Source organism: Hyla sarda, chromosome 4, assembly GCF_029499605.1.
Source record: "Hyla sarda isolate aHylSar1 chromosome 4, aHylSar1.hap1, whole genome shotgun sequence".
Classification (NCBI taxonomy): Eukaryota; Metazoa; Chordata; class Amphibia; order Anura; family Hylidae; genus Hyla; species Hyla sarda.
The window spans coordinates 176,549,338-176,576,823 of NC_079192.1; the positions used below are offsets into that span (position 1 = coordinate 176,549,338).

General features: G+C 45.9%; 1 protein-coding gene across 4 annotated transcripts in view; it reads left to right on the plus strand.

Annotated features, from left to right (window-relative positions):
• The first annotated feature begins 5,287 nt into the window (after nucleotides 1-5,287).
• LACTB (lactamase beta) overlaps nucleotides 5,288-27,486 on the plus strand; it is a 61,186-nt gene continuing 38,987 nt past the window's right edge. Inside the window, exons 1-2 of one of the 4 annotated variants that reach the window (XM_056572844.1) lie at nucleotides 5,288-5,580; nucleotides 25,151-25,217. In XM_056572844.1, the coding sequence (XP_056428819.1) occupies nucleotides 5,395-5,580; nucleotides 25,151-25,217 (253 nt within the window). In that variant the 5' untranslated portion in view covers nucleotides 5,288-5,394. Of the gene's footprint in view, nucleotides 5,591-25,144; nucleotides 25,218-27,486 lie in introns of those variants that run through there. The other 3 variants (XM_056572845.1, XM_056572846.1, XM_056572847.1) reach the window with 3 other exon arrangements.

Genomic DNA, 27,486 nt, shown 5'->3' on the forward strand with positions numbered 1-27,486 from the left:
TTATCTAGATCACCCCTTCTGGGACCTAACTTACACTTGATGAAGCCCCAGAAATGTAATTGGGACACGTCACCATTATGGACTTCGCAGAGGTGTCTAGATAAAGGTGTATCTCCTTTGTTTTTGATCATGCTGAGATGTTTTGATATTCTCCTCCGAAACTGTTGAACTGTTTTTCCAACATAAAATTTAGGACATCCACATTCCGCTATATATACAATGCCAGTGGTTTGGCAATTAATAAAATCTCTAATCTCATATTGCTGACTGTCAACTGGGTTAACAAAGGTTTTCTTTTTGGGTAAAAATTAGCAGGAAGTACATTTCCCACAAGGGAAAGACTCCACAATCGTGGAGGTCAACCAATTATTTGGAGCCCCCTCCGAATAATGGCTCCTTACTAGTTGCTCACGTAAGTGTTTGCCCCTTCTATAAGTAATAGAAGGATGCTGGGGGATCACTTCCCTGATTTCTGGACCCACCAATAAAATTGGCCAGTACTTCTGCAATATGTTATTGACTTGTTTGTTATTAGAATCATAATTTCCTATGCATCTGATAACACGGGAAGTGTCATCAGTATGCCTGTCTGTAAAAGATCATTCCTGTCTGTCGCCCTGGCAAATGCCCTGTGCAACGTTTTCTTGGGGTAACCACGTTCAATGAAACGATTGTAGAGCAATTTGCTCTCTTGTAAAAAGGAATCTTCGGTCGAACAATTCCTAAGGGCCCTCAAGTACTGGCCCGTAGGGATCCCTCTCTTAAGAGGGACTAGATGGTAGCTAGACCATTCCAAAAAACTGTTAGTAGAAGTTGGTTTGCGATAAACTTTAGTTTTGACACTGCCATCAGACTCCAGAGATATAGTCAAGTCTAGAAAATTAATAGTAGTAGGGGGAATTTGAAATGTGAACTTCATTCCAATGGTATTCGTATTTAATTGTGTAACAAAATCGTGAAAAAGTGCTTCAGTGCCGTCCCAGAAAAGTAAAATATCGTCAATATAACAACCCCAAAAAGAAATGTGTGAAGTAAAGTCAGCCAAGTGCTCAGAAAAGACCAAAGTGTCCTCCCACCACCCTAAAAAAAGATTTGCATAATTCGGTGCACACACCGTGCCCATTGCTGTGCCTTTCTTCTGAAAATAAAATTGTCTATCAAACAAGAAATAATTGTGAGTGAGTAGAAAAAGTAGTAGTGAGGAAATCAATTGATTATGTGCAGTATACTACGTACCTCTAGTGCAAAGAAAGTGATTAACAGCCTTTATTCCCAAATCGTGTTGTATATTAGTATAGAGTGATTCCACATCCGAACTGCCTACCATTGTACCAGGTGGAAAAGAAATCTCCTGGAGTCTGGTGACAGTGTCCTTAGTATCACGAAGAAAAGACGGCAAAGTTGTCACAAATGGGGCCAAAAATTGGTCAATATACCCACTAATTCCTTCGGTAAGATTGTTGTTACCCGAAACTATTGGGCGTCCAGGGACAGGGCGACAGAGTTTGTGTATTTTTGGTAAGGCGTACAGGTTTGCCACAGTAGGTTTTGCATTGTAACATACACGGAACTCGTCATCTGAAATCAAATCTTGACCCTTTGCTTGTAATAAGTCATGAAGTTCAGATAGGAATCGTCCCGTGGGATTCCCATCCAATCTCATGTAGGTTTCACTATCACTGAGCAACTTCAGAACCATATTCTTATAATCACTTCTGTCCATAATTACAATATTGCCCCCCTTATCGGAGGGCTTGATTGTAATTGTGTCATTACTCTCTAGTTGGCGTAACGCCTGAATTTCTCTAGTTGTTAGGTTCTAGACACTATTAAGTCTAGATGGTTTTAGTTGGGATAGTTCATTACTTGCCATTCTCACAAATGTCTCGATATTGCTGTATTGGGTAAACTAGGAGTAAATCTCGATTTGGGTTTAACCGAGGAGTATGGGGCACAAATAGTGCTGATTCCTGTCTCGTTCTCCAGCAATAGTGATTCCAGATCACGAACAACTTGTTCATCCCGCTGAGATCTAACCATAGGATTCTGGTCTCGATGAAGGTGGAATTTATGTAGTGCCAATTTACGGGCAAAGAGATTTAGATCCTTTACCCATTCGAAGGCATCATATTTGGGGGTCGGGGTAAAAGAAAGTCCTTTATTCAGAACTGATAATTGGTCATTCGTGAGTGCAAGAGATGATAGGTTACAAATGCATGAATCCAAATTCCCAGCTAGTGTTTCTGTGCTGGATATGCCCATTTTTCCCGGTCCCTCAGCTGTACACCCATTCCTAAAAAATGAGGAGCTGCTGCAGCCATCACATTGGGGGTAGGAAATTGCCCCATAGGCATCAATGGTGCTGCTGTGGTAATAATGGGTGGTTGAGTCATTGGTACTGTTTGTAAGGAAGTAGAATATGAAACTGAGGTACCAGAGCATTCCAAATTTGGAGTGGACGCAACAGAGTTGACTTGATTGGTGGATGTATTGGAGAGATTCGTACATACTGAATAGTGTGGATGTGTGGGAACTTGATTGACAGTGGTATTTTTTCCACTGTTAGTATTTGATTTTTTGGGATGGTACCTTCGCTTATATTTCTGCATTGTTAGGATTCGGCTAGCTGGATGGGGATCCTCTGTGTCAGCGAGGGATTGGCGTGGACCGTGTCGGTGGACAGGTTCTAGGGTTGCTACTGGTTTTCACCAGAGCCCGCCGCAAAGCGGGATGGTCTTGCTGCGGCGGTAGCAACCAGGTCGTATCCACCGGCAACGGCTCAACCTCGCTGACTGCTGAGAAGGCGTGGGACAGAAGGACTAGGCAGAGGCAAGGTCAGACGTAGCAGAAGGTCGGGGCAGATGGCAAGGTTCGTAGTCAATGAGGATAGCAGGAGATCTGGAACACAGGCTTTGGACAACACTAAACGCTTTCTCTGGCACAAGGCAACAAGATCCGGCAAGGAAGTGCAGGGGAAGTGAGGTAATATACACAGGGAGCAGGTGGAAGCTAATTAGACTCATTGGGCCAGGCACCAATCACTGGTGCACTGGCCCTTTAAACCTTAGAGAGCTGGCGCGTGCGCGCCCTAGAGAGCGGAGCCGGGCGTGCCAGAACATCACAGACGGGGACCGGGACGGCTAAGTGGCTTGGGATGCGATTCGCGAGCGGGCGCGTCCCGCTATGCGAATCGCATCCCCAACGCGAATGTCAACGCAGCGCTCCCGGTCAGCGGGTCTGACCGGGGCACTGCAGAGAGGAGAACGCCGTGAGCGCTCCGGGGAGGAGCAGGGACCCGGAGCGCTCGGCGTAACATGCGTGTATTTTGGTTTTGCAGATTGCGAAGAACCTGCTCCACCAAAAGAGGATGTATCTTCAGAGCCTGACACTTCTGACTCGGAGATATCCGTATAATGAGGAAATCTCTCTGTTGGCTTACGAATATAGATACGCCCTGTCTCAAAATCCCTTTTATCCCGAATATATTTCCTATGTTTTCTTTCTTTGATTTCAGATTGAAAGAGTTCAATGTTTTTTTGGAGTCTTTGTTCAAAATTGTTAAATTCAGGATGAGCTCTAAATCCTTGTATCTCACCTAACTGTCGATCTAATTTTACAGTAACGTCTGAAAAAAACTTTTTTTCGTAACCCAGAAGATACTCAAGCATGCGCAACGAGTTTTCTGTTAATAGTTGTTGCCAACCAGACAGAAACTCGGTATCACCCTGGTGGGAATTTGGTGTTATATTTATCCGTAATCCTCTATAAACAATTTTTGCTGTAGATAGGTGTCCAAGCTCCACCAGGATCTTATATACTGCTTCTAAGTCTTTTGGAGATTGCGGAATGCGGATTGGATGTCAATAAGATTAAGCGGCAGCTCGTTCGAGGAGAAAACGTGTGCAGCGTCACTTAAGTAATTTTCAGGACTAGGTTTTCCTGCCAAAAAACCTTCCATCACCAACCTATAATAGGTATAGTCTCAATAAATAGGAGGTGGTAACCTCAGGCAATCCATTGTTCCCTATGATAGATGATCCCCAGTTTTGTGGCTAAGTGTTCGCGGACTCTTTAGTGCGCAGGCACTATCAGCATATACAATGAATGAACAAGTGAAATTGACTGCTAAGTTCTCGCGCAGCTGAGAACGTGCAGCCTGGACCTCTGCACATGCGCAGCCGGCATTTCAGAGACTCATAGACACCAAGTCCGGGCACAGCTTTCTTCTGCGCAGTGTTTACAGATGACGTCGGTGCCGGAAGTCCGGACGAACTCCTATTAGGAAGAGAGACGTGGCAGACATTTAGTGGTGAGTTTTTTTAGCTATATGGGTGGCTATCGAACCTGTCACTTATAACTTGATACAGATTGATTGGAGGTTTTCTCACAATGGTTGATGGGAGTTAAATTTGATTGGCAATAAGATTAATGACATCACAACAGAAGGTGTTAAAAGGTCCGGTCGGCGTCTTTTGGTCGCCATTGCCCATTTGCCTCTTGACAAAGCCACATTGGTGGCGAGACGTTGAGGGGGGCAGTGTTATGGTTTTAACTGCTATGTGCCCTGACAATCAGTAGTTCTGGGATGCTAAAATATAATTGTATCTCCTACTAACTATGAATAATGATGGAGCTGGTTGAGCCCAATAAGTCCAATTACATCAGTTAGGAGCACATAGTGTTTTTAAATGTGTGATTTTTTCCTTCTTTTTTCACCATTATAATTTTGGACCCGCACATTAAAGTCCTGTATATAGCAATTTTGGTTGGGACCCCCAGGGCCTTTATTGGATTGCCTCCGGAAATCTATCAGTGATTATCGTCGGGAAAAAATGTTGCATCGTGTCGCAGACTGGCGCACGACGTCTGCGACATGTCGCAGACAAAGATGCGCCAAAAAAAAACGACAAAACGAGTCGGGTTTAGAATAGTAAATGAGGGCCATTATTGTATTATGGCCAGTATTTCTAGACAAAACCAGGAGTGGGTTCAGAACACAGAAAACTATGCAAATGTTTCCATGATAGTTTTCTCTGTATTGATTCCATTCCTGGTTTTTGTGAAAAATACTGTGTGAACCCAGCCTGAAGGTTTAAGATTGCTGTTATGTACTCAAAAATACATTATAGTGTAGAGTTCTGCATCTTATATATACAACAGATATTATAAACAATATAGATAACAAACCTATTTATTGTTATCTATATTTTATGTAGTTCACCCCCCTAAATGCAACTTTGGTTTATTCTCATTTCCAACAGCAATGCTTTAATATAGTATTGGTCTGTACCACCTCTCCGTAGAGGGGAATTCAATGGCCGGCCGTCCTCGGTCTTTTCCTGTTTAGACAGCCAGGTTTTTGTGTGTAACTTTCAGGGCTTGGGATCTGGAGACATGCTGTCCCGAATAACGCGTCCTACCCGCGGGCTTCCCCGGATACTGCTCGGCCTGGGGCTCGCTGTAGCCGCGGCTCGAGTTGCTGAAGGGCCTGAAGAGGATGACGGACAGAAAAAGAGGAAAAACCGCGAGGCCTACGTGACAGCCATAGACAGGAGCAGGGAGCTGCTCAGGAGAGTGAAGGTAACGCCAGGTCTGTGCAATGGCCGTCATGACTGACATAACAGCTGCAGAACGTATACTGTGCACGGTGGGGCAGGCTATTAGTAATGCCTCAGGGGGAGTGCAAACTTTTAAGTCAATGTTTCCAAACCAGGGTGCCTCCAGCTGTTGCTAAACTACAACTCCCAGCATGCCCGGACAGCCTTTGGCTGTCCGGGCATGCTAGGAGTTGTAGTTTAGCAACAGCTGTAGGTACCCTGGTTAGGATACGCCAAGACATTTTAGGGGCATATTGGAATGTGTCGCGCTTACAGACCAACGACTGCGCTTAACGACGGCAGACTGGTGCCCTTAGGCGCTGTTCACACTGCATTTTTTTTGTATACTTCTTGATTGTTTCCAAGACAGTCGCCGCTACATAGCCATACATCCATACATCAGCCATTGGCAAAAAAAATAAAACATTACGGTACCATATGGTATTCGTTTTTATGGCGACCTGCTGTATAGTAAAGTGTAATCTGCTGCCTTTTCTTGTATAGAAAAAGAAAACATGGCAGCATCCATAACATCACCTCTAAGGCCATGTTCACACGTTGGAATGTCTGCAGGGAAATTCTCTGTGCGGACATTCCGCAAACTGCGGGTGGCGGCATAATACGCCAGTGCTAAGACCGTACAGGAATGCGCCGTCTCATAGAAGGCTATGCATTCCGTGTGGAGTCCGCAGAAAGAATGAACGTGTTAATTCTTTCACGGAAATTCTGGCACGGAAATCCCTTCGTGTGCACAGTGCAGCAGAATCCCATTGAATTCAACGGGACCCTGCTGCAGCGGAATCCACGTTGGAATTTGGCACAGAAATTCCAACGTGTGAACATGGCCTTGGGGTCCCATCCCATGAATGTTACTGAAGCGGATAGAGATACAAAATGTATGTTGACTTTATGACACACTGCTGTTATGCTCCGTCCCATTCTGGGTCAGTTCGGCGCCTTTTTGGGGGGGCAGATAATAACTGACACCATCAGGCCCCAATGGATCCCATTGACTTGAATGGGGTCTGTCAGGGATCCAATACTTTCCTTCGAGTTCAGTAGAGAAAAAAAATAGGACATGCAGTACCGTATATACTCGAGTATAAGCCGACCCGAGTATAAGCCGAGACCCCTAATTTCACCCCAAAATCCCAGGAAAAGTTATTGACTCGAGTATAAGCCTAGGGTGGGAAATACATCATCCCCCCCCTGTCATCATCCAGACCCCCGTCATTAACATCCTCATCATTATCACCCTGTCATCATCCAGACCCTCCTCATCATCACCTGTCATCATCCCCTTGTCATCATCCCACACCCCCCCTTCATCATGCCCTTGTCATCATCCCCTTGTCATCATCCCACCCCCCCCTTCATCATCCTCTTGTCATCATCCTCTTGTGAACTATCCGCCCTCAGTGGTCTTCAACCTGCGGACCTCCAGAGGTTTCAAAACTACAACTTCCAGCAAGCCCGGGCAGCCATCGGCTGTCCGGGCTTGCTGGGAGTTGGAGCTTTGAAACCTCTGGAGGTCCGCAGGTTGAAGACCACTGCGGCCTTCGACATCATCCAGCCCCCTCTCACCCCCTTTAGTTCTGTACAGTACTCGCCTCCGCTCGGCGCTGGTCCGGTGCTGCAGGACTGTCCGGTGGGGAGGTCGTCCGGTGGGATAGTGGTTCCGTGCTGCTATCTTCTCCGCGCTTCGGGCCCAGAATAGAGGCGTTGCCTTGACGATGGCGCAGAAGGACGTTGGTAATGAACGTACCTCCGTGACTATTCTGGGGCCGGGCCCGAAGCGCTTAGAAGAGGCCTCCCTGGTGAAGATAGCAGCCCGGAACCACTATCCCACTGGACGACCTCCCCACCGGACAGTCCTGCAGCACCGGACCAGTGCCGAGCGGAGGCGAGTACTGTACAGAACTAAAGGGGGTGAGAGGGGGCTGGATGATGTCGAATGCCGCAGTGATCTTCAACCTGCGGACTTCCGGAGGTTTCAAAACTACAACTCCCAGCAAGCCCGGACAGCCGATGGTTGCCCGGGCTTGCTGGGAGTTGTAGTTTTGAAACCTCTGGAGGTCCGCAGGTTGAAGACCACTGCGGGTGGAGAGTTCACTCGAGTATAAGCCGAGGGGGGTGTTTTCAGCACGAAAAATTGTGCTGAAAAACTCGGCTTATACTCGAGTATATAGGTTTTATTTTTTTTTATTTTTTTTTGTCTCCGCCGGCAGAGCTGTATGAATGAGCCCTAATAACTGGCAAGGGACCATATTTACACTGTATTTGGTGCACATGTTTAGCGTATGCAAAAGAAAAGTGAACGTATCCGTAGGCCATCAGAAGAGTGTCCTCGTGGTGTCTGTTTGAGTGATATGAGACACTTCTTCTCTGTACAGGAAAAAGCAGCAGACTACACTTTATTATACAGCGAGCCGCTACAAGAAACCCCAAACATTTCTCACCTGACCCAACTGTAGCGATTGTGTCACCACAGTTGGGGTACATATTTGTGGTTTTGTGGCTTGTACAGGTGAAACACCTGGTTTTGTGTGGTTTACCTGTGTTTGTTGCAAAATCACGATGACTAGTGGTAAACCACAGGTGTGTTTTTTTTTTTTTTTTTTTTGCCTCATGGTTCTCAGCTGCTTAGCATAACTGTGTTGGGTCCTCCTGATGACTGGTGAGGTCTGTGTATGGCAGTTTTAAAAGGGGTATTTGCAAAATTAAAAGCTATTAACTATCCACAGGATAGGTGATAACCGGCTGACCGATGGGGACCCCAAAAACAGAAGTCAGCTGCGCTAGAAACGAGTAGGGCAACAGCAAGCAAACTTGATATGTACACTAGGGACCTCTCTAACTTTAAGTCAGACCTAATAACACTAAAAAAGGTTGGATTTGAATGACAGGGGAAACTACGCTCCACCTATGCTAAGTACGCTGACTACGCTACCCCTTGTTACGCTGCACCGAGCTGGGCCGAGAGGGTGTGTGCAAGGCGTGTGCGGCCCAGCTATTCAGGAAGCAGTGGGGGAGCAGCCACAAAGGTCTGTAGTAAACCGCGTATGCGCTCGCAATAAACTTTACTACATCGGTACTCATGCATGCTTCTGAGACGGCTGCAAATCAAAGAGAAGAGAGTGAATGAGAAAAGCCTAGACGTCATCGACATGAAAGAAAGCAGCCAGCCAGAAAACAGCAAGCACTGTGAGCAAAATAAAGGACACCATTAAAAGGTGTGTGTGTGTGTATATATATATATATATATATATATATATATATATATACACACACACACACACGTGTGTGTGTGTGTGTGTGTGTGTGTGTGTGTGTATAAATAAACTAAATATAATGTCAGTTAAAGTTATTTGTTCTATGTGTTACACCTTATGGAGCATATTTGAAAGTTTTTAAACTAATGATACTGATGCTTTAAAATACTTAATTGGAGAGAGCCACCATTTCATGGTTCTCTGGAGTAGTGGCTGCACAGATAGTGGTGCTACCACAGGTTAGTGACCGATTGTTAAGGCAACAGAAGAAAAGGCTCCCCATACATCTCTGCCAGTAAATACAGTCTATGCTTTTTAAACAGTGACTGCACAGAAAAATACACTGTAAAAATGCATAGCAGATATTTGCCAGGATAGCCTTGGATTTCTGCCCTGAATTTCCCCACTTCTATTTTTGTCACGGTTATTTTTCTTAAAGGGGTTCTCCACCATAAGGTGATTTTAGTACGTACCTGGCAGGCAGTAATGGACAGGCTTAGAAAGGATCTGCACTTGTCTTGGGGCTAAATGGTTATATTGTGAGATTACCATAACACTGTGGCTAGCTTTTTTTTAACTTGTATTTCCTGTTTGACTTTTCTTTTTTTGACTACAAATCCCACAATTCCATTTTCCTCCCTCCCACACATCAGCCACCCCACCCATTGAAACATAAATGAGCTGCATCCATCAAAAGACCTGTGGTTTTCAATCAGGGTGCCTACAGCTGTTGCAGATTGATCTCTCTCCCACCAAGCTCCCTGTCATCAGCTGACTAGTGAGTCAGGTCTCGGACGCATTGCAAGCTGGGAAAAATCTGAGACAACAGTCATTTTGTATGCTGGTAAAAATAAATATTGGGGTGAAAATCACAGAAGAATTGTGCGAAAACAGTCACACACAGGTACAGACACTATATTATGGACTATACTAACTTTACAGCCCCTGTAGCATAGTCAAATAAAAAAAAAATCCTGGAATACCCCTTTAAGATATTACAGAATTGTATCTCTCAGAAAACTCTCAAATAGTTTTCCCACAATAGATGTTAAATGGGCACTGTCATTTGCAAAAACACTTTATATAAAGTGTAGATAATAACATTGCATGTATATTTGTTTAAAAATGCTGTCTTGTCCCTGCAGCTATTGCCTGTGAGTCCTAACTGGGACAAAATACAGGAAGTGTGGGTGGACAAGCGGGGCTCTGTGCACTGAGGACAAGCGGGGCTCTGTGCACTGAGGACAAGCAGGGCTCTGTGCACTGAGGACAAGCGGGGCTCTGTGCACTGAGGACAAGCGGGGCTCTGTGCACTGAGGACAAGCGGGGCTCTGTGCACTGAGGACAAGCGGGGCTCTGTGCACTGAGGACAAGCGGGGCTCTGTGCAGTGAGTCTCTGTGACATGCCACCACTCACACAGCAGGATGATTGACAAGCCAGGAGCCTTCACAGAGCCCTGCTTCTCCTGTCCTCACTTCTTGGGTCTTCACAAGCACCTCCCTTTCAACCGATCCATGATATGTTGAACTCAAGGAAGACAACATACTGTTTGATAATCATGGTAAGAGACTGATTCCCTGTCTGTCCTCCATTTCCAGAACCTGTCCTGCCCTGCACTCCTCCTCCCCTCCTTACTGGAGCAGACACCCCCTGGCTGTCAAGGCAGTGTCTTGCTGCACCGGTTGAGGTGTGTCAGGTTAGCACTGCTGCAAGTCACTGCTGTGTTGTGGATTTCCCCTGTAATTGGTGCTGACCTTAGCTCCACTTACAGGGAGAATACAGCCCCCTGACACTCATTGCTGAGCTGATCTGAGTCTGCTAAGACCCAGTAGATTACTGCAGGTATCGGACACCCAGTAATCACATAATCACCAGGATAGGAAGCAGGAAGCCCTAAGGCTCCAGGTGAACTGTGTACACCTCATTGTGTGCTATGTATACATCAATCAGGAAGGTAGGGATGGGTAAAACCATCTTTGCCTTCTCTCTAAAAAGCCCGGCAGAACTCTTAATCTGCATTAGTCTATGGAGTAAAATTGTCAGATCTGGTGGCTGGCCAAGCAAGGAAACGCATTGCTGTGCCCTTCAGACAACTATTACTGACGATGACAACGGTTCTTAGGACTGAGAGGTGGTGCAATCTAAACTTTTGACACATCTGGCTGACATGTCAAAAGTTTTTAGAAAGAACTAATGCTTTAAATGAGTTTTATTGTGAATTTACATTAATGGCCTATCACTGGGATAGGCCATAAATGTCTCTTAGTAGGGAAGCTGATGTCCAGCTGTTCATTTTGTATGTGCCGCAGCCGTGCCTCTGCTTAAAGGGGTTATCCACCATAAGGTGATTTTAGTATGTGCCTGGCAGACAGTAATGGACATGCTTAGGCAGGATCTGCGCTTGTCTTGTGGCTCAATGGCTACGTTGTGAGATTACCATAACACTGTGGCTATCTGTTTGTGAACTTGTATTTCCTGTTTGACTTTTCTTTTTTTGACTACAAATCCCACAATTCCATTTTCCTCCCTCCCACACATCAGCCACCCAACCCATTGAAACAAAAGACCTGTGGTTTTCAATCAGGGTGCCTCCAGCTGTTGCATTAGTTGCAGATTGATCTCTCCACCCATTGAAGCAGACAGGCTCCCTGCCATCAGCTGACTAGTGAGTCAGGTCTCGGCCGCATTGCAAGCTGGGAGAAATCCGAGACAACAGTCATTATGTATTCTGTTAAAAATAAATATTGGGGTGAAAATCACAGAAGAATTGTGACAAAACCGTCACCAACACTATATTATGAACCACACTAACTTTACAGCCCCTGTAGCATAGTAAAATAAAAAAAATTCCCAGAATACCCCTTTAACATCTCGTAGGTGGTGGTGTCAACAACTCACTGATCAGACATTGATCACCTATCCTGATGATAGAATGGAAAATGCTTAGAAAACCCCTTGACAGAAATGTAGAGCCTTAATTTATATTTTTCCTTTTTTTTTTTTTTTTTTTATTAAAGTCAAATAGTGAAACCTATTCATTTTTTTTCTAATTTTTTATTTTCTGATCGTAATTTATTTATTTTTTTAATTTAGGGAAGAATCCATGGACATGGGTAACAATAGATTATGCCAGTTTCGGCAGTTAAAAGCGAAACTATCATCAATATTTACCCCCTAAAGCTATCACAGCATGGAAAAGCTGTGTAGCACAGCTGACTTTAATTGTGTAATTGTTGGCTTTATGACTGTAAAAATTTGCTTGAATTCACAGTCATGCACAGTCGAAGAGGCGTGGCGGGGGATTCACAATGCCATGCCTCTCTTGAACAACTTTACAACATCTTGGCCGTGTAATCGATATGCGGCTCCTCCCCACATCTCCAAACAATAGGTGCAGAGAGCATGCCCACTTCCACCGTAATGGTAGCAGATGGCACATGCCCAGAGGAGCTGTATCTCGCTCACATGGCCGATATGCTGTAACGTTGTTCAAGAGAGGTGTGGCATTGTAGACCCCCCGCCACGCCTCTCTGACTGTGCATGACTTTGAATGAAAGCAATTTTTACAGTCATAAAGCCAACAATTACACAATAAAAGTCATGTCTCCATTACTATGCTACACAGCTTTTACATGCTGTGACTAGCTTTAGGGGGTAAATATTGATGACAGTTTTGCTTTAACCCTATAGATGCGGTCAGTACTGACTGCTTCATCTTTAGGATTGACAGGGGGTACTTGCTGCTGTAATCCGGATGCAGAAATGTGCCTGTAATATGCCAGTATGAAACCGGCCTTTTATACATCTCAACAGCACGGGTTGTGCTGATGCCATTTCTGCAGCTATTTTTAGAAATGAATCAAAAAGGAAGTTCAGGTACAATCATGGCCAGAAATGTTGGCACCCCTGAAATTTTCCAAGAAAATTAAGTATTTCTCACAGAAAAGGATTGCAGTAACACATGTTCTGCTATACACATGTTTATTCCCTTTGTGTGTATTGGAACTAAACCAAAAAAGGAAAAAAAGCTAATTGGACATAATGTCACACCAAACTCCAAAAATGGTCTGGACAAAATTATTGGCACCCTGAACTTAATATTTGGTTGCACACCCTTTGGAAAAATTAACTGAAATCAGTCACTTCCTATATCCATCAATAAGCTTCTTACACCTCTCGGCCGGAATGTTGGACCACTCTTCCTTTGCAAGCTGCTCCAGGTCTGTCTTATTGGAAGGGTGCCTTTTCCCAACAGCAATTTTAAGATCCCTCCACAGGTGTTCAATGGGATTTAGATCTGGACTATTTGCTGCCCACTTCAGAACTCTCCAGCTCTTTGTTGCCATCCATTTCTGGATGCTTTTTGACGTATGTTTGGAGTCATTGTCCTGCTGGAAGACCCAAGATCTCGGACGCAAACCCAGCTTTCTGACACTGGGCTGTACAGTGCAACCCAAAATCCATTGATAATCCTTAGATTTCATGATGCCTTATACACATTCAAGGCACCCAGTGCCAGAGGCAGAAAAACAACCCCAAAACATCCTTGAACCTCCACCATATTTCCCTGTAGGTACTATGGGGGAGATTTATCAAAACTTGTGCAAAAGAAAAGTTGCCCAGTTACCCATAGCAGCCAATCAGATCGCTTCTTTCATTTTTCACAGGCCTTGTTAAAATGAAAGAAGTAATCTGGTTGCTATGAGCAACTGGGCAACTTTTCCTCTGGACAGGTTTTGATAAATCTCCCCGTGTTCTTTTCTTTGTAGGCCTCATTCCATTTTCGGTAAACAGTAGAATGATGTGCTTTACCAAAAAGCTCTATCTTGGTTTCATCTGTCCACAAGACATTTTCTCAGAAGGATTTTGGCTTACTCAAGTTCATTTTGGCAAAATGTAGTCTTGCTTTTTTACGTCTCTGTCAGCAGTGGGGTCCTCCTAGGTCTCCTGCCATAGCGTTTCATTTTATTTCAATGTAGATGGATAGTTCGCACTGACACTGATGCTCCCTGAGCCTGCAGGACAGCTTGAATATGTTTGGAACTTGTTTGGGGCTGCTTATCCTGCATCCGGACTATCCTGCATTGACAATTTTCATCAATTTTTCACACCCAGGGAGATTAGCTACAGTGCCATGGGTTTCAAACTTCTTGATAATGTTGCGCACTGTGGACAACGGCAAATCTAGATCTCTAGAGATGGACTTGCAACTTTGAGATGGTAGATATTTTCTCACAATTTTGGTTCTCAAGTCCTCAGACAGTTCTCTTCTTCTTTCTGTTGTCCATGCTTAGTGTGGCACACACACAGACTCACAATGCAAAGACTGTGAACTTCTCTCCTTTTTATCTGCTTTCAGGTGTGATTTTTTTTTTTTTTTTATTGCCCACACCTGTTACTTGCCCCAGGTGAGTTTAAAGGAGTATCACCTGCTTGAAACAATCTTATTTTTTCACAATTTTGAAAGGGTGCCAATAGTTTTGTCCAGACCATTTTTGGAGTTTGGTGTGACATTATGTCCAATTTGCTTTTTTTTTTCTCCCTTTTTTGGTTAGTTCCAATACACACAAGGGAATAAACATGTGTATAGCAAAACATGTGTTATTGCAATCCTTTTTTGTGAGAAATACTTAATTTTCTAGAAAAATTTCAGGGGTGCCAACATTTACGGCCATGACTGTATATGAGAATATACATATATACACGGAATTTCCGTGCTGTATTCCGTATTGGAATTCGGCATGGAGATTCCCCTGATGCAGAGTCCCGTTGTCCATGTCCGCAGAAAGAATGAACCTGTTCATTCTTTCTGCAGACTTGGTACAGAATGCTTAGCTGTTTGAGACAGCACATTCTTGTGTGGTCCTAGAGCCGGCATATCGTGCCGGTGCCCACAGTCTCCGGAATGTCAGCACAGAGATTTTCCGTGCAGACATTCTGGACTTATGAACATGGCCTTAGGGTAGGGTCACACACAGCTCATCCGCAGCGTATTTGACACTGCAGATGAGCTACTGGCAGTCACAGAGCGATTGCAGGGAGAGGTCCCTGCTCCCTGTAGCTCTGTGTGTCCGCTTGTAGCGGCTGATATCTCGCCGGCTGTCACGAGCTGACACCCACAGCTACTTGGCTGCAGAAGGGAGTTTTCTCTGCAGTCACTCTGTGACTGCTTTCAGCACATCCAGTGTGTCAAATATGCTGTGGATGCGCTGTGTGTGACCATACCCTAAAGGTGTTTGCAGTTTATCAGTAAAACAGCATGTTAGCCTGTTTTTTTTTTATCTGCCCCATGACTGCTATGTGTTGACTTGCTCTCATTGCCAAAGGGTTGGACTGCATGGTGACTTTGGTCAAGTGACACAAATATCGCAATTAATGTTTAGTTGGGTTACGACACTCAACATGATGCAACCACAGTGCAGAAATCGAGAAAATCACATATGCAAAATGTGAGCAATTTTTTTTCAATTCTTTTTTTTATTGTTCAAACCAGGCACATCTAGCGTTGGGGCAGACATGTTTTCTGTGTTTTCTGAGGGCAGCATAACATAGGGACAGACATGCTCTTTCCAGAGGCCCCTATACAGATACATGGTGTATATTTGGAGTATCTACACCCACTAGCTGACAGTATGCCGCCTAAAAAGATTTACCACTGCTGCAATCCTGCCCACCACCAGTGATTAACAGTTTTTTTCCTTATGCACAGTGGTAGGGAGAAACCTGCCAATCACCAGCGGGTGATTCTAGCATAAGGGACAGAGACTGTTGTTAGTGGTGTGTCCCTTATACCAGAATGTTACGAGAACACGTTATGCTGCTTCCAGCTAGGGCAGCATAACATGCAGCGAGTGAAATAACTATTCAACACGTCACTATTTGTTTTCACCAGATGTCGTTAACAACCCAAGTAATCCATCCATACATACAAATAAGCTCAGAAATTAAGTTATGTGTAATAATGTGAAATGACACAGGGGAAAAGTGAGGTGCAAAAAGGCATGGGAAGCCAAGACAACAGCTTAAATCTAATAGTTAAAAAAGGCAATCCCTTATCAGTGCAAACTAATATTAGCTAGCTCAGTTCCAAATGATGGTCTACAAAAAGGTCTTATTGCCAAGGTGTCACACAAGACATATGATAGGTAAAAACAAAGAGCTTTTTCAAGACCTTCACAACCTAATGCGAGACATGAAAATCTACCCTTTCTTTTAGCTGCCATGAATGTTTGTCAACTTTCTTTTTTCTAATGTCACTACGTATCAATGTACTCCCAACTCATTCCTTTTCTGAACGCAAACATTTGTAGATCTTTAAATAATTCTCCATACTTTTTATCAGTAGCCATTAATTTCCAATACTTCTTAACTGTGCACTGAATAATACAGGAACGCTTGTTATATTTACTTATGTACAGAACTAGCTTTTGCCCGCGGCTTCGCACGCGTTAAATTTGGGGTAACATAGATCTACTTTTAGCTATCCTATAGTAATGAGGCCGCTCTGGGTAAAGTCTACGGGCATCCAAGCAACCCGAATTATTTCAACTTTGATCACCGCGTCTAAAGAGTTAATGCCGGACATTTGCCGAAACAGCGATATCCGGCATTAGCCATGGGTCCTGGCTGCTTATAGCAGCCGGGACCGTGTGGGTATGATGCGAGCTCAGCTCCTGAGCTCGCTTCATAACCCTCCCGTGCCGCAACGCCGTATATAACCAGCGTTCTTTGGCAAGGGTTTAATTCATACAAACTTTGAACCCCCGTTTCATTTTTAGAAAACGTTAAAACACGTGTTTCTTTATCTCTAATTGTTAGCCTAAAAACAAAAGTTCATGCTTCTAGCTTCAAAAATGATGGACTTCCATACAAATTTTCAATCCCTTTTTCACCCCCTTAAGGGTTGAATTTCGAAAAACACCTGTGAAAAAATTCAGCTTTCTAGGTCCAATGGTTTAGGCTGAGTTAGGCCTTCTCTTTTTTTCGAATTCAAAAAAAGTTTATTAAGGACCAATAGTAATACAAAAACATTAGAAACGTCATCCGCCAAGATATACAACCTCTGACAGGAAAGCATATATAAACAATTCTGCATGAGATGGCAGCAATACATTGACATTCAGGAAATACAAATAAAGGCAGCAAATAGGCATATGAGGAGTCCCGGGAGCTACTTCCCCCAGTCATCCCGTACACAATAAAGGGACGTGTAGCAGCCAATGCAGAAAATAATAATAATAAGAAACAGGACAGCAAGTAAACCAGCATAATCAAGCCGGGTAAACAATAAATGATCAGTAGGCGGAATATGGGCAGGGAAAGACACTATAAGCCCGTAACATATCAACTAAATCAAACAAAAACAAGAAGAAGAAGGGGAGACTAAACAACACAAACCGAAGAAAAGAGAGACGGAGAGGGGAAGAAAAGGAAAAGGGGTGACAAAGGACACACAGGGGGAAAGAGGGAGGGGGAACCCGGGGAAAGGGAGAGGAACTCTACCGTGGAGAGGGACCACCAGAGCCAGGGGCGTCCAACCAGTTCCCAAAAAGTGCGTCCACAGGACCCCACCTCAAGGGGACAGGTGCAGGGCACTGCAGGCGGGGGAGTCCAAAAATGCAGACCACGGCATCCATCGCAGCAAAAACCACTCAGATTTGGACTCCGTCTCCGCCATGCACTCCTCCATCCCATGTATATAGATTACTTCACGGACACAGTCAGAAACTGTCGGGGGTTGGGCAGATTTCCACTTTCTAGGTATGACCCTACGTGCTGCGGAGAGAAGAATACACACCAGGCCCGCCTTCAAGGATTTGATCGAGCCCGGGAGCATTGACAGCAATACACCCTGTGGGGAACGGGGAACAGCAATGTCCGTCACCCTCTTAATGATCTCCAGAACCCCCGACCAAAATGGGAGAAGAAGGGGGCAGTCCAGCCAAACATGAGACATGGTCCCGGGAGAAGCGCCACACCTCCAGCATACATCTGAGATGGAGGGATAAAAGCGGTGCAACAATGCAGGTACACGATACCATCTAGACAACACTTTAAAGTTGGTCTCTTGTAATTTCACCGAGACCGAGGCACCATGACAAAGGGCATAAGCCTTGGTCCAATCCTGCCTGGTTAGAGTGCAGCCCAACTCCCGAGACCATCCCCCCTGATGAGCCAAAGGTTTAGAGCAGGTATGATCACGTAAGAGGGCATAGAGAACAGAGACCAAACGACCAGGGGGGTCAGTACTCAAACAGAGGGACTCAAAGGGGAGCGGGGATCTATGAAGGTCCAGTACCTGCTTCCAATTAGAGTAAAAATGGGCAAGTTGCATATATTGCCATAAGTGAAGGGGAGCAGGGGAACCACCTGGAACTATCTCCGCCAATGATTTAATGGAGCCCGAGTGTAAAACGTGGGCGCAAACAAAGACCGTCCCCCTGACCGTCCCCCTGACCTTATCACGAATAGGCGTGAGGGGGCCGTTGGGCCGCAGGAGACCCATCTTGTCAAAAAAAGCGATGGCACACCCGGAGCACAGACCGCGCCACAAACGGGAGGCTCGCCATTCGAGAGGATGTCTAATACGATACTCGCAGCCAGGGGAGCGAAGTGAGCGGGACAGGTGTCAAGAGGGTCTCCAAGCGCACCCAAAGCTTCCCCTTAGAGTGGTGGAACCAATTCAATATTCTCGTGGCTACCGCGGACAGGTAATAGAGAAAGGGTCGGGGAGAGTCAGACCCCCCTCAGACTTAGGACGCACCAGAGCACTCCGAGCCATACGATGGCCCACCGGGCCCCACACATATTTAGTCCACATTCTATCCAGGGCAGTGAAGAATGTGCGGGGGAGGAGGACAGGGATAGTTTGAAAGAGATAGAGAAGACAAGGCAAAAGATTCATTTTGATAATGTTGACCCTCCCAATCCAAGAAAAGTCACGTCTGTCCTATTTAGTCAGGTCAGAGGAGAAAGAGGAGAGTAAGGGGCTAAAGTTCAAGTCATATGTACGGGTGAGATCATTGGGGACCTGAACCCCTAGGTATGTGATAGAGGAAGTAGCCCATCTAAACTGATATCTACTTTTAAGGGCCGAGACCCCTATCGGGCCAAGGGAGACATCCAAGGCTACACTTTTCGTCAGGTTCAACTTGAAGTTACTAAACTGTCCATAATCAGAGATGAGCGATAGGAGGGCCGGGAGACTGGACTCGGGACGAGAGGTATATTAAGAGGTCATCCGCGAAAGCTGCACATTTAACCTCCTCGCCACAGACCTTGACACCCCTTACCTCTGTACTCAGTCTGATTGCCTGGAATAAATGTTCCATAGCTAACACATAGAGAAGAGGGGACAGGGGGCAGCCCTGCCTAGTACCATTACGTATATCTATCGGGGTAGACAGGGACCCGTTAATGCGTACCCTAGCCTGAGGACTTGTGTATAGTGCAAAAATACGTTGTAGCATCAAAGGGCCCAAACCCAAATTAGAAAGGACCCCTCGCAGGAAGCCTCAAGCCACCCTGTCAAAGGCCTTCTCGGCATCCAGGGATAGTAAAATACAAGGAATGCGAGAGACCTGGGCATGATGCATCAAAGAGAAAGTCTTCAAGGTATTATCTCGAGCTTCTATGGTAGGTACAAATCCCACCTGGTCCGGGTGGACGAGGGCCCCCAGTAAGGGGGAGAAACGCTCAGCCAAGAGCTTTGCGTACAATTTAGCATCAACGTTTATGAGGGAGATCGGTCTATAACTCTGACAAAGGTTGGGGTCCTTGCCCTCTTTAGGGATGACCGTAATAAAGGCCTGTAGAAAAGATTGAGGGAAAGGAGAGGCATCTGAAACCGCATTAAAGGCCCCAAGGAGGCACGGAGACAACTCTGTAATAAGAAGTTTGTAAAACTTCGAGGTATAGCCATCATGGCCAGGAGCTTTGCCGGACGGCATGGACTTAACAGTCTCCATTACCTCCTCCAGGCCAAAAGGGCGCTCCAGATCAAGAAGTGACTGGGGTGGAGGGTGGGCAGCTTGGTCCTCCGCAGGTATTCTAAGAGAGCTGGAGGGGAGTCACCCGAGGCAGGGGTCTGAGAGTCCAGAGTATAAAGGTCAGTGTAATAGGAACGAAAACAGTCTAAGATCTGGGAGGTCAGGTGGACCAGGGAGTCTGAGGACGACTTAATGGAGGGCCGCCCTTTTATCCCGCAGTGCCCTAGCTAGCATCCTACCCGCCTTATTACCCCATTCATAGTACACACTAGAGCAAATCTGACGGTATCTGTTATGTTGTTTATTTATCCGCACCTGTATCTCCCTCCGGACCGCAAGTAACTCACAGTAGACCTCCTCCGAGAGAGAGGATTTATGCCGAGACTCCAAAGAATTTAGTTGAGCGAGAAGGTCTCGCAACTTCTGGGATGCCTCCCGCTTAAGACGGGCACCATGTTTAATAAGTACGCCTCTAAGCACACATTTCAGCGTTTCCCAACGGCACTGAGGGGATGTGGGATCGCTGGCATGATCCAGAGTAAAATTAGCAATCGCTGCCCTCAGATCAGCCAGACACAGCGAGTCAGAGAGGAGCGATACGTTAAGTCTCCACATAAAGTCTCTCCTCAGACCATTCGGCAGTGATATGTCACAGAAAACCGGTGCATGGTCCGAGAAAACAATGGAACCAATGGAGGAGGACAGTACCTGAGGGAGAAGACAGTGACTAACAAAGATATAGTCCGGCCTAGTGTATACTTTACGGGCGTGAGAATAGAAAGTGTAGTCACGTGTGTCTGGATGAGCCAGTCTCCATGGGTCCGTCAGTTGCATAGAGTAGAGAAGTTGTCGGATCCCATTTAGCTGAGCATGAGACATGACAGAGGTCCCCGAGGAACAGTCTAAGGAAGGAAACAGAGAGACATTAAAATCCCTGCAAACCATCAACACCTCCTGGGAGAACACGGTCAGGTCATCCAACACTGTACGCAGGAAGGACAGCTGGCCACTATTCGGGGCATACACATTGGCAATCGTGTAAGTCCTGCCTTGAATGGAGCAGGTAACAAAATCATAACGGCCCCCCTCCCCCACCTTGGAGTCCAACACCTGCAACGATAGAGACTTGTGGAACAATATGGCTACACCCTTAACCTTCTGACTAGGGTCATTACTCTGGTACCACGTAGGATAATAGCGGTTTCGAAGCACTGCAGCATGATCCCGGAGGAGGTGCGTCTCCTGAAGGCAGACCACCATAGCCCTCTGCTTGTGCATAGAGTAAAGAATCTTCGCTCTCTTCTCAGGGACGTTGAAGCCCTGGACATTCAGGGAGGCAATTTTAAGGGACGACATGGCCCAGACCAGCTATACCCAGCGGAGAGAGCGGGGACAAGGGTCAGGGGAGATAAGGGACGGGATCAGAGGACCACACAGACGGGGGACAAGAAAAACACAACACCGGAGTAGGAGAGAAGGGATAAACAAGGAGGGGAAAGAGAAAGGGAAAACAAGTACGGCAGAGGGGAGGGAGAATCAACGACAAAGAGAACACTCGGGGAGAACAGGTACAAAAACCAGGACAAAAACAGCAGCTCAACAAACGGCTGCAAAATTGGACTAAATATATAGCACGAGGCTAAGCACAGGCAGGGAGTAATCCTGCCTCAACCTATTGGGGGCAATGTGGAGACAGAAGCATCACAACAGGAAGGAAAATGCCCGAAAAGAGAGAGGAGCCCCAGTGACCGGCACGGGGAGAGAGGGTAGCAAAAAAAAAAAAAAAAAGGAGAGAGAGAGAGGCAGCAGAGGGGAGGGCATGTACGGGAGGGAAACAACCAGGCAATAGCTACAGCTCGGCCACATGGGCCTATGTCACCCACACCTAAAATAGATGAAAACAGAAAAAAATATATAAAAAATAAAAAACCCAGTGAGACAGCGTAAATAGCACTATACACAGGCATTATCATAACATCAAAGCACAGGTAGACAGCAATCAACCCTCTCGGAAACCTCCCGGCCTCTCCACAGAGCCAGATCTGGTGCGATGGCGGCGTCGAGAGCGCTGGGGCCGCGGGGAGAACCTCTCAGATTGGGAGGAGCGCAGCCTAGGCTGGGGCGGGAGGAGGGAGGAGAAGGGGTCAGCAGACAGTTCCACCTATCCCGGGAGTGACACAGGAGGGAGATCAAACGCCCAGAGAAAATGGGGGAGGTCCTCCAGGGTGCGCAAGGTAGCAGACTTGTCTTGGTGATGAGCATGCAAGGCAAACGGAAAGCCCCAGCGGTACACAATGTGGTCGGATTGCAGTTCATGCAGGAGGGGCTTCAGGGCTGCCCGCAGGCGAAGCGTGTGTCTTGATAAATCCGGAAAGAGCTGCAGCTTAGCCCCATCAAAGTCAATGTCCCTGAGCTGTCGGGCCTTTTGCATAATCTCTTCTTTCTCAGAGAAATAGTGAATGCGACAGATAACGTCCCGCGGCTTAGCAGGGTCTGAACTGGGAGGACGGAGAGCTCTGTGTGCCCGGTCAATAGCAATTGGGGACTGAGCCGGACGGCCCAGGATAGAATTGAATATGTCTGTTAACGTAGGCAGAAGACCATCAGTTCGAGTCACCTCCGGGAGACCCCGCAGTCTGATATTGTTGCGACGGTTTCGGTTTTCCTGATCGTCCATATGAGAGTGCAATAGCTTCTGATTAACCGCTTGTTTAGAGCCTGCAGCCCTAAGCTCAGCAATAGATTCCTGGGTGTCAGATCGAAAGGATTCCAGAGTCCCAACTGTTGTGGAGAGGGTTTGCACCTCAGACTGCACCTCCTGGAGGTCCCGTCTCCAGACAGAACGCAAGTCCTCCCTGAGGGCCACAATATCAGCCTTGGTAGGTAAAAAAGATAACGCCTGGAGCTCAGGGTGGGATTGCAGTATTTGGGCCGCAGCAGAGCTTGGTGGGATAGGGTCCAGGACAGGTGCAGGAGCGGGCAGTTGTGGTGGCCTCTGCGAGAGCTGTGGGGGGCAGGGCACCACAGTCTCAGTCCCAAAGTCATCAGCCGGGGTCTGCAGGGGCCAAGGGCTACCCCCTGAGGAGGACCAGAAGGGGGCCGGTGAGGGAGGAGGTTGCACCCCTCAGGGGCCCGGGAAAGTGGACCCAGGGGGGGAGGTGATGAGGGGGCTGCCACAGCAGAGTAGAGCAGGGGGGATCCCTGCGATCCAGGACAGTCCGCCATTGCCGTGGTGATGTCCCCAGCCAGGATGGGGACCCCAGATAGCTGAAGGGGCCACCGCACTCCCTTTGTCGCAGGTGGCGTGGGCAGGGGCTCAGCAGCCCAGGTGGTGTCCGGTCTAGGACTGGAGAGGGGAGCTGAGGGCTGATACGGTCGGGGCTGCAGTGGCGTGTGCAGAGCGGCCTCCGCAGCTCCCGGCGGTTCCGGCAGCAGAGGGGCGCCCCGTGAGGTTGTAGCAGCTGGGGCAGGTAAGCACAGGTCCCCAACGGGCAAATCAATCAGCAGCGGGACAGGGGGTATCTCCTCCGGGCCCGCACACTCACCGGAGGCCTGGTGTCCCCGCCGCTTCTTCCTGTCTCCTGCGCCTGAAGACCGAGATGGCGCCTGCTGTGAGGTGCCGCTGACGGTGGGCGGGGCTTCACGCTGCTGTGAGGGAGCTGAAGATGGCGGCGGCCCTGGGGGGACTGCGTCCAAGGAGTCCTGGAGCCCGGCCAGAGGGGTAAAATAATTTGAGATCGGTGCCGGGGCAGCCCGGGAGCTTCCCGCGCCTTTGGGGCCTTTTTAGTTTCATCCTCCGCACCATCATTCAGATATTGTGGGCCTCTCTCTCCCGTGCAGTCACGGAGCTCACAGAAAAAGCAGCTAGATGGCGTGCATAGCAGGCCACGCTCCCCAGGCCTTCTCTTTTTATATATATTGCTTTGTTTCTTTTCTATCCTATCTCTAGGTTTTCTCAGGAGCTCACTGTTTATTTCACCCCCTCTGCTCCTATTTTTTTTCCACCATTTTGTTTATTGTAACCTTTTTGTACAAATTTATGAATGATTTTATTTTTTAGATATTCACTTTCATTACTTGAAATCCTCCTCTCCCTCACAAATTGGCTTCTGGGCAAGCCCTTGAATACTGTAGGAGCATGATAACTGTTACGGTGCAGCATATTGTTCCTATATTTAGGCTTTGTAAAGAGTGTAGTGGCAAATCCTTTCTCTGTTTTCATGATTTCTACATCCAGAAAGCAAATTTTATGAATATCATATGGCAAAGTAAATCCAATGGTACTTTGACAAGCGTTCAACTGCTCAACGAACGACAACAAGGATTGCTCCGGTCCCTTCCATAGCATCAAGACATTGTCCACGTAGCGCAGCCATGTGGACGATGTCTCCAGGCCAAGGGACCAAATATGTAAGCCTCCTCAAAATTAGCCATAAAGGCGTTAGCCAATCCAGGGGCTACAGAAGGCTCCATACTTTTCTCCATACTTTTGAAGAAAAAAATCACTGTCAAATCTAAAATAATTCTTCGTTAGTGCAAACTCCAGTATTGTCATGAGAAAATAAATTTTCCTATTATCCAAATGTGCATCCCTCGATAATAGCCCCCTGACACATATCATGCCCTCATTCTGCGGTATATTAGTATATAAACTTTGTACATCTAACGTGCACAGAAAGGTTATATCACTACAGTCGCATTTTTCCATTCTATCCCAAAAATCATTAGTATTGACCAAACATCTCTCCAACTTTTTGATCTGTTGGAAGGACATTTCAGCATTACAATGATCCCAAACACACAGCAAAGGAAACTCACAAATGATTTCAAAGAAAGAAAATAAAGCTGTTAGAATGGCCCAGCCAATCACCTGACTTAGGCTTCTTTCACACTGCCATTATGTCCTGGGAGAAAATTAGTGCAATGTACCGTCTTTTCCTGCCACTATAAACACCGGCACCCAATGACCCCGTTACAGTTAATGGGATCCATCGGGACCCATTGTTGCTCTGTCCCGATAACGGCCGTTGAAGGCCTTTGAGAAATGAAAGAAGTGATCTGATTGGTTGCTATGGGCAACTCAGCAACCTTTCCTCTGGACAGGTTTTGATAAATCTTCCCCTATGATTCATAAGAGAAACAATATTGACACAGATCACTGAAAACAGATTGTAGTGTCACAGATTTTATGTGTACCATTGTACTTTTTAAAAAAAATTTTTAAGTGTTTTATTGTAATTTGATATCTGGCATGTGATATGTCCACAGATGATTTCCTGGTTCATTTTTTAGGATGAAGTGGGATCTCCAGGAATAGTAGTAGGTGTTTCTGTGGATGGAGAAGCCGTTTGGAAGGAAGGTAAGTTTTGGCAGAAATGTCATACTTTGCTGTATCTGATCATTAATGTTTTATTGAAGTAGTTTGTATTTTGTAATTCATATAACCCCTTAAGGACACAACCGATTATGACCTTAAAGGAGTACTCCGGCGCTAAGACATCTTATCTCCTATCCAAAGGATAGGGGATAAGATGCCTGATCGCGGGGGTCCCGCTGCTGGGGACCACCGTGATCTTCCATGCCGCACCCCATTAGTATCAGCCCCCGGGTCTGATTACTGGCGATCACAGGGAAGGAACATAGTGATGTCACGGCTCCTCCCCTGTGTGACATCACGCCCCCTCCCATAGTCTTGCATTGAGGGGCGGAGCGTGATGTCACACAGGGGCGGAGCCGGAGCCGTCCTCCGTCCCCGTGATCGCCAGTAATCAGACCCGGAGCGAGCATGCTCCGGGGGCTGATTCTAAAGGGGTGCGGCGTGGAACATCACGGGGGTCCCCAGCGGCGAGACCCCCGCGGTCAGGCATCTTATCCCCTATCCTTTGGATAGGGGATAAGATGTCTTAGCGCCGGAGTATCCCTTTAAGGACCAGAGCATTTTTTGCACATCTGACCACTGTCACTTTAAGCATGAATAACTCTGGGATGCTTTTCCTAATCATTCTGATTCCTAGATAGTTTTTTCGTGACATATTCTACTTTATGTTAGTGGTAAATTTTCATCAATACTTGCATAATTTCTTTGTGAAAAATTCCCAAATTTCATGAAAAATGAGAACATTTTGCATTTTTCTAACTTTGAAGCTCTCTGCTTGTAAGGAAAATAGACATTCCAAATACATTTTATATTGATTCACATATACAATATGTCTACATTATGTTGGCATCATAAAGTTGACATGTTTTTACTTTTGGAAGACATCAGAGGGGTTCAACGTTCAGCAGCAATTTTCAAATTTTTCACAAAAGTTTCAAAATCCTGAATTTTTCAGGGACCAGTTCAGTTTGAAGAGGATTTGAGGGGCCTTCATATTAGAAATACCCCATAAATGATCCCATTATAAAAACTGCACCCCTCAACGTATTCAAAATGACATTCAGAAAGTTTGTTTCACAGGAATAGCAGCAAAGTGAAGGAGACAGTTCAAAATCTTAAATTTTTACACTCGCATGTTCTTGTAGACCCAGTTTTTGAATTTTTTCATAGTGTAACCCAATTTATCTCGAGTAAGGAAATACCTCATATGTGGATGTAAAGTGCTCTGTGGGTGCATTAGGGGGCTCAGAAGGGAAGGAGCGACAATGGGATTTTGGAGAGTGAATTTTGCTGAAATGGTTTTTTTCAGCAAAAAACTGGGGGACATGTCACATTTAGGAAGCCCCTATGGTGCCGTCACAGCAAGAAAAACAAAGAAAACACATGGCATACTATTTTGGAAACTACACCCCTCAAGGCACATAACAGGGGGTCCAGTGAGCCTTAACACCCCACAGGTGTTTGACGACTTTTCGGTAAAGTGGAATGTGTAAATGACATTTTTTTTTATTTAGTTATTTTTTTTTCACTAAAATGCTGTTTTTTTCCCCTTAATTTACCATTTTTACAAGAGGTAATAGGAGAAAATGCCCTGCAAAATTTGTAACCCCATTTCTTCTGTGTATGGAAATAACCCATACGTGGACGTGATGTGCTCTGGTGGCGCACTACAATACTAAGAAGAGAAGGAGTCACATTTGGCTTTTGGAGAGAGAATTTTGCTGAAATGGTTTGTGGGGGGCATGTCTCATTAGGAAGCCCCTATGCTACCATTACAGCAAAAAAAACAAAAAAAAAACACATGGCATACTATTTTGGAAACTATACCCCACAGGTGTTTGATAAATGTTCCTTAAAGTGGGATGTGAAAAGGAAAAATTTTATTTTTTTATACTAAAATGCTTGGGTTCCCCCAAGTTTTTCATTTTCACAAGTGGTAAGAAAATGCCCCCCCACAATTTGTAAATACATTTCTTTGGAGTAAGGATATACCTCATATTTGGATGTAATCGGTCAGGGGCCTTGAGCGTTTACAGAGCTACCATTGTGCCAGAACAGCGAGAACCCCCCTCAATTGCCATCATTTTGGAAACTACACCTCTCAAGGAACGTAACAAGGGGTACAGTTAGTATTTACACCTCACAGGTGTTTTGAACAGTGGGACGTAAAATGACAAAAGTTTTTTTTTTTTTTTCACAAAAATGCTGGTGTTACCCCAAATAAAATGCCCCCCAAATGTTGTAACCTCAT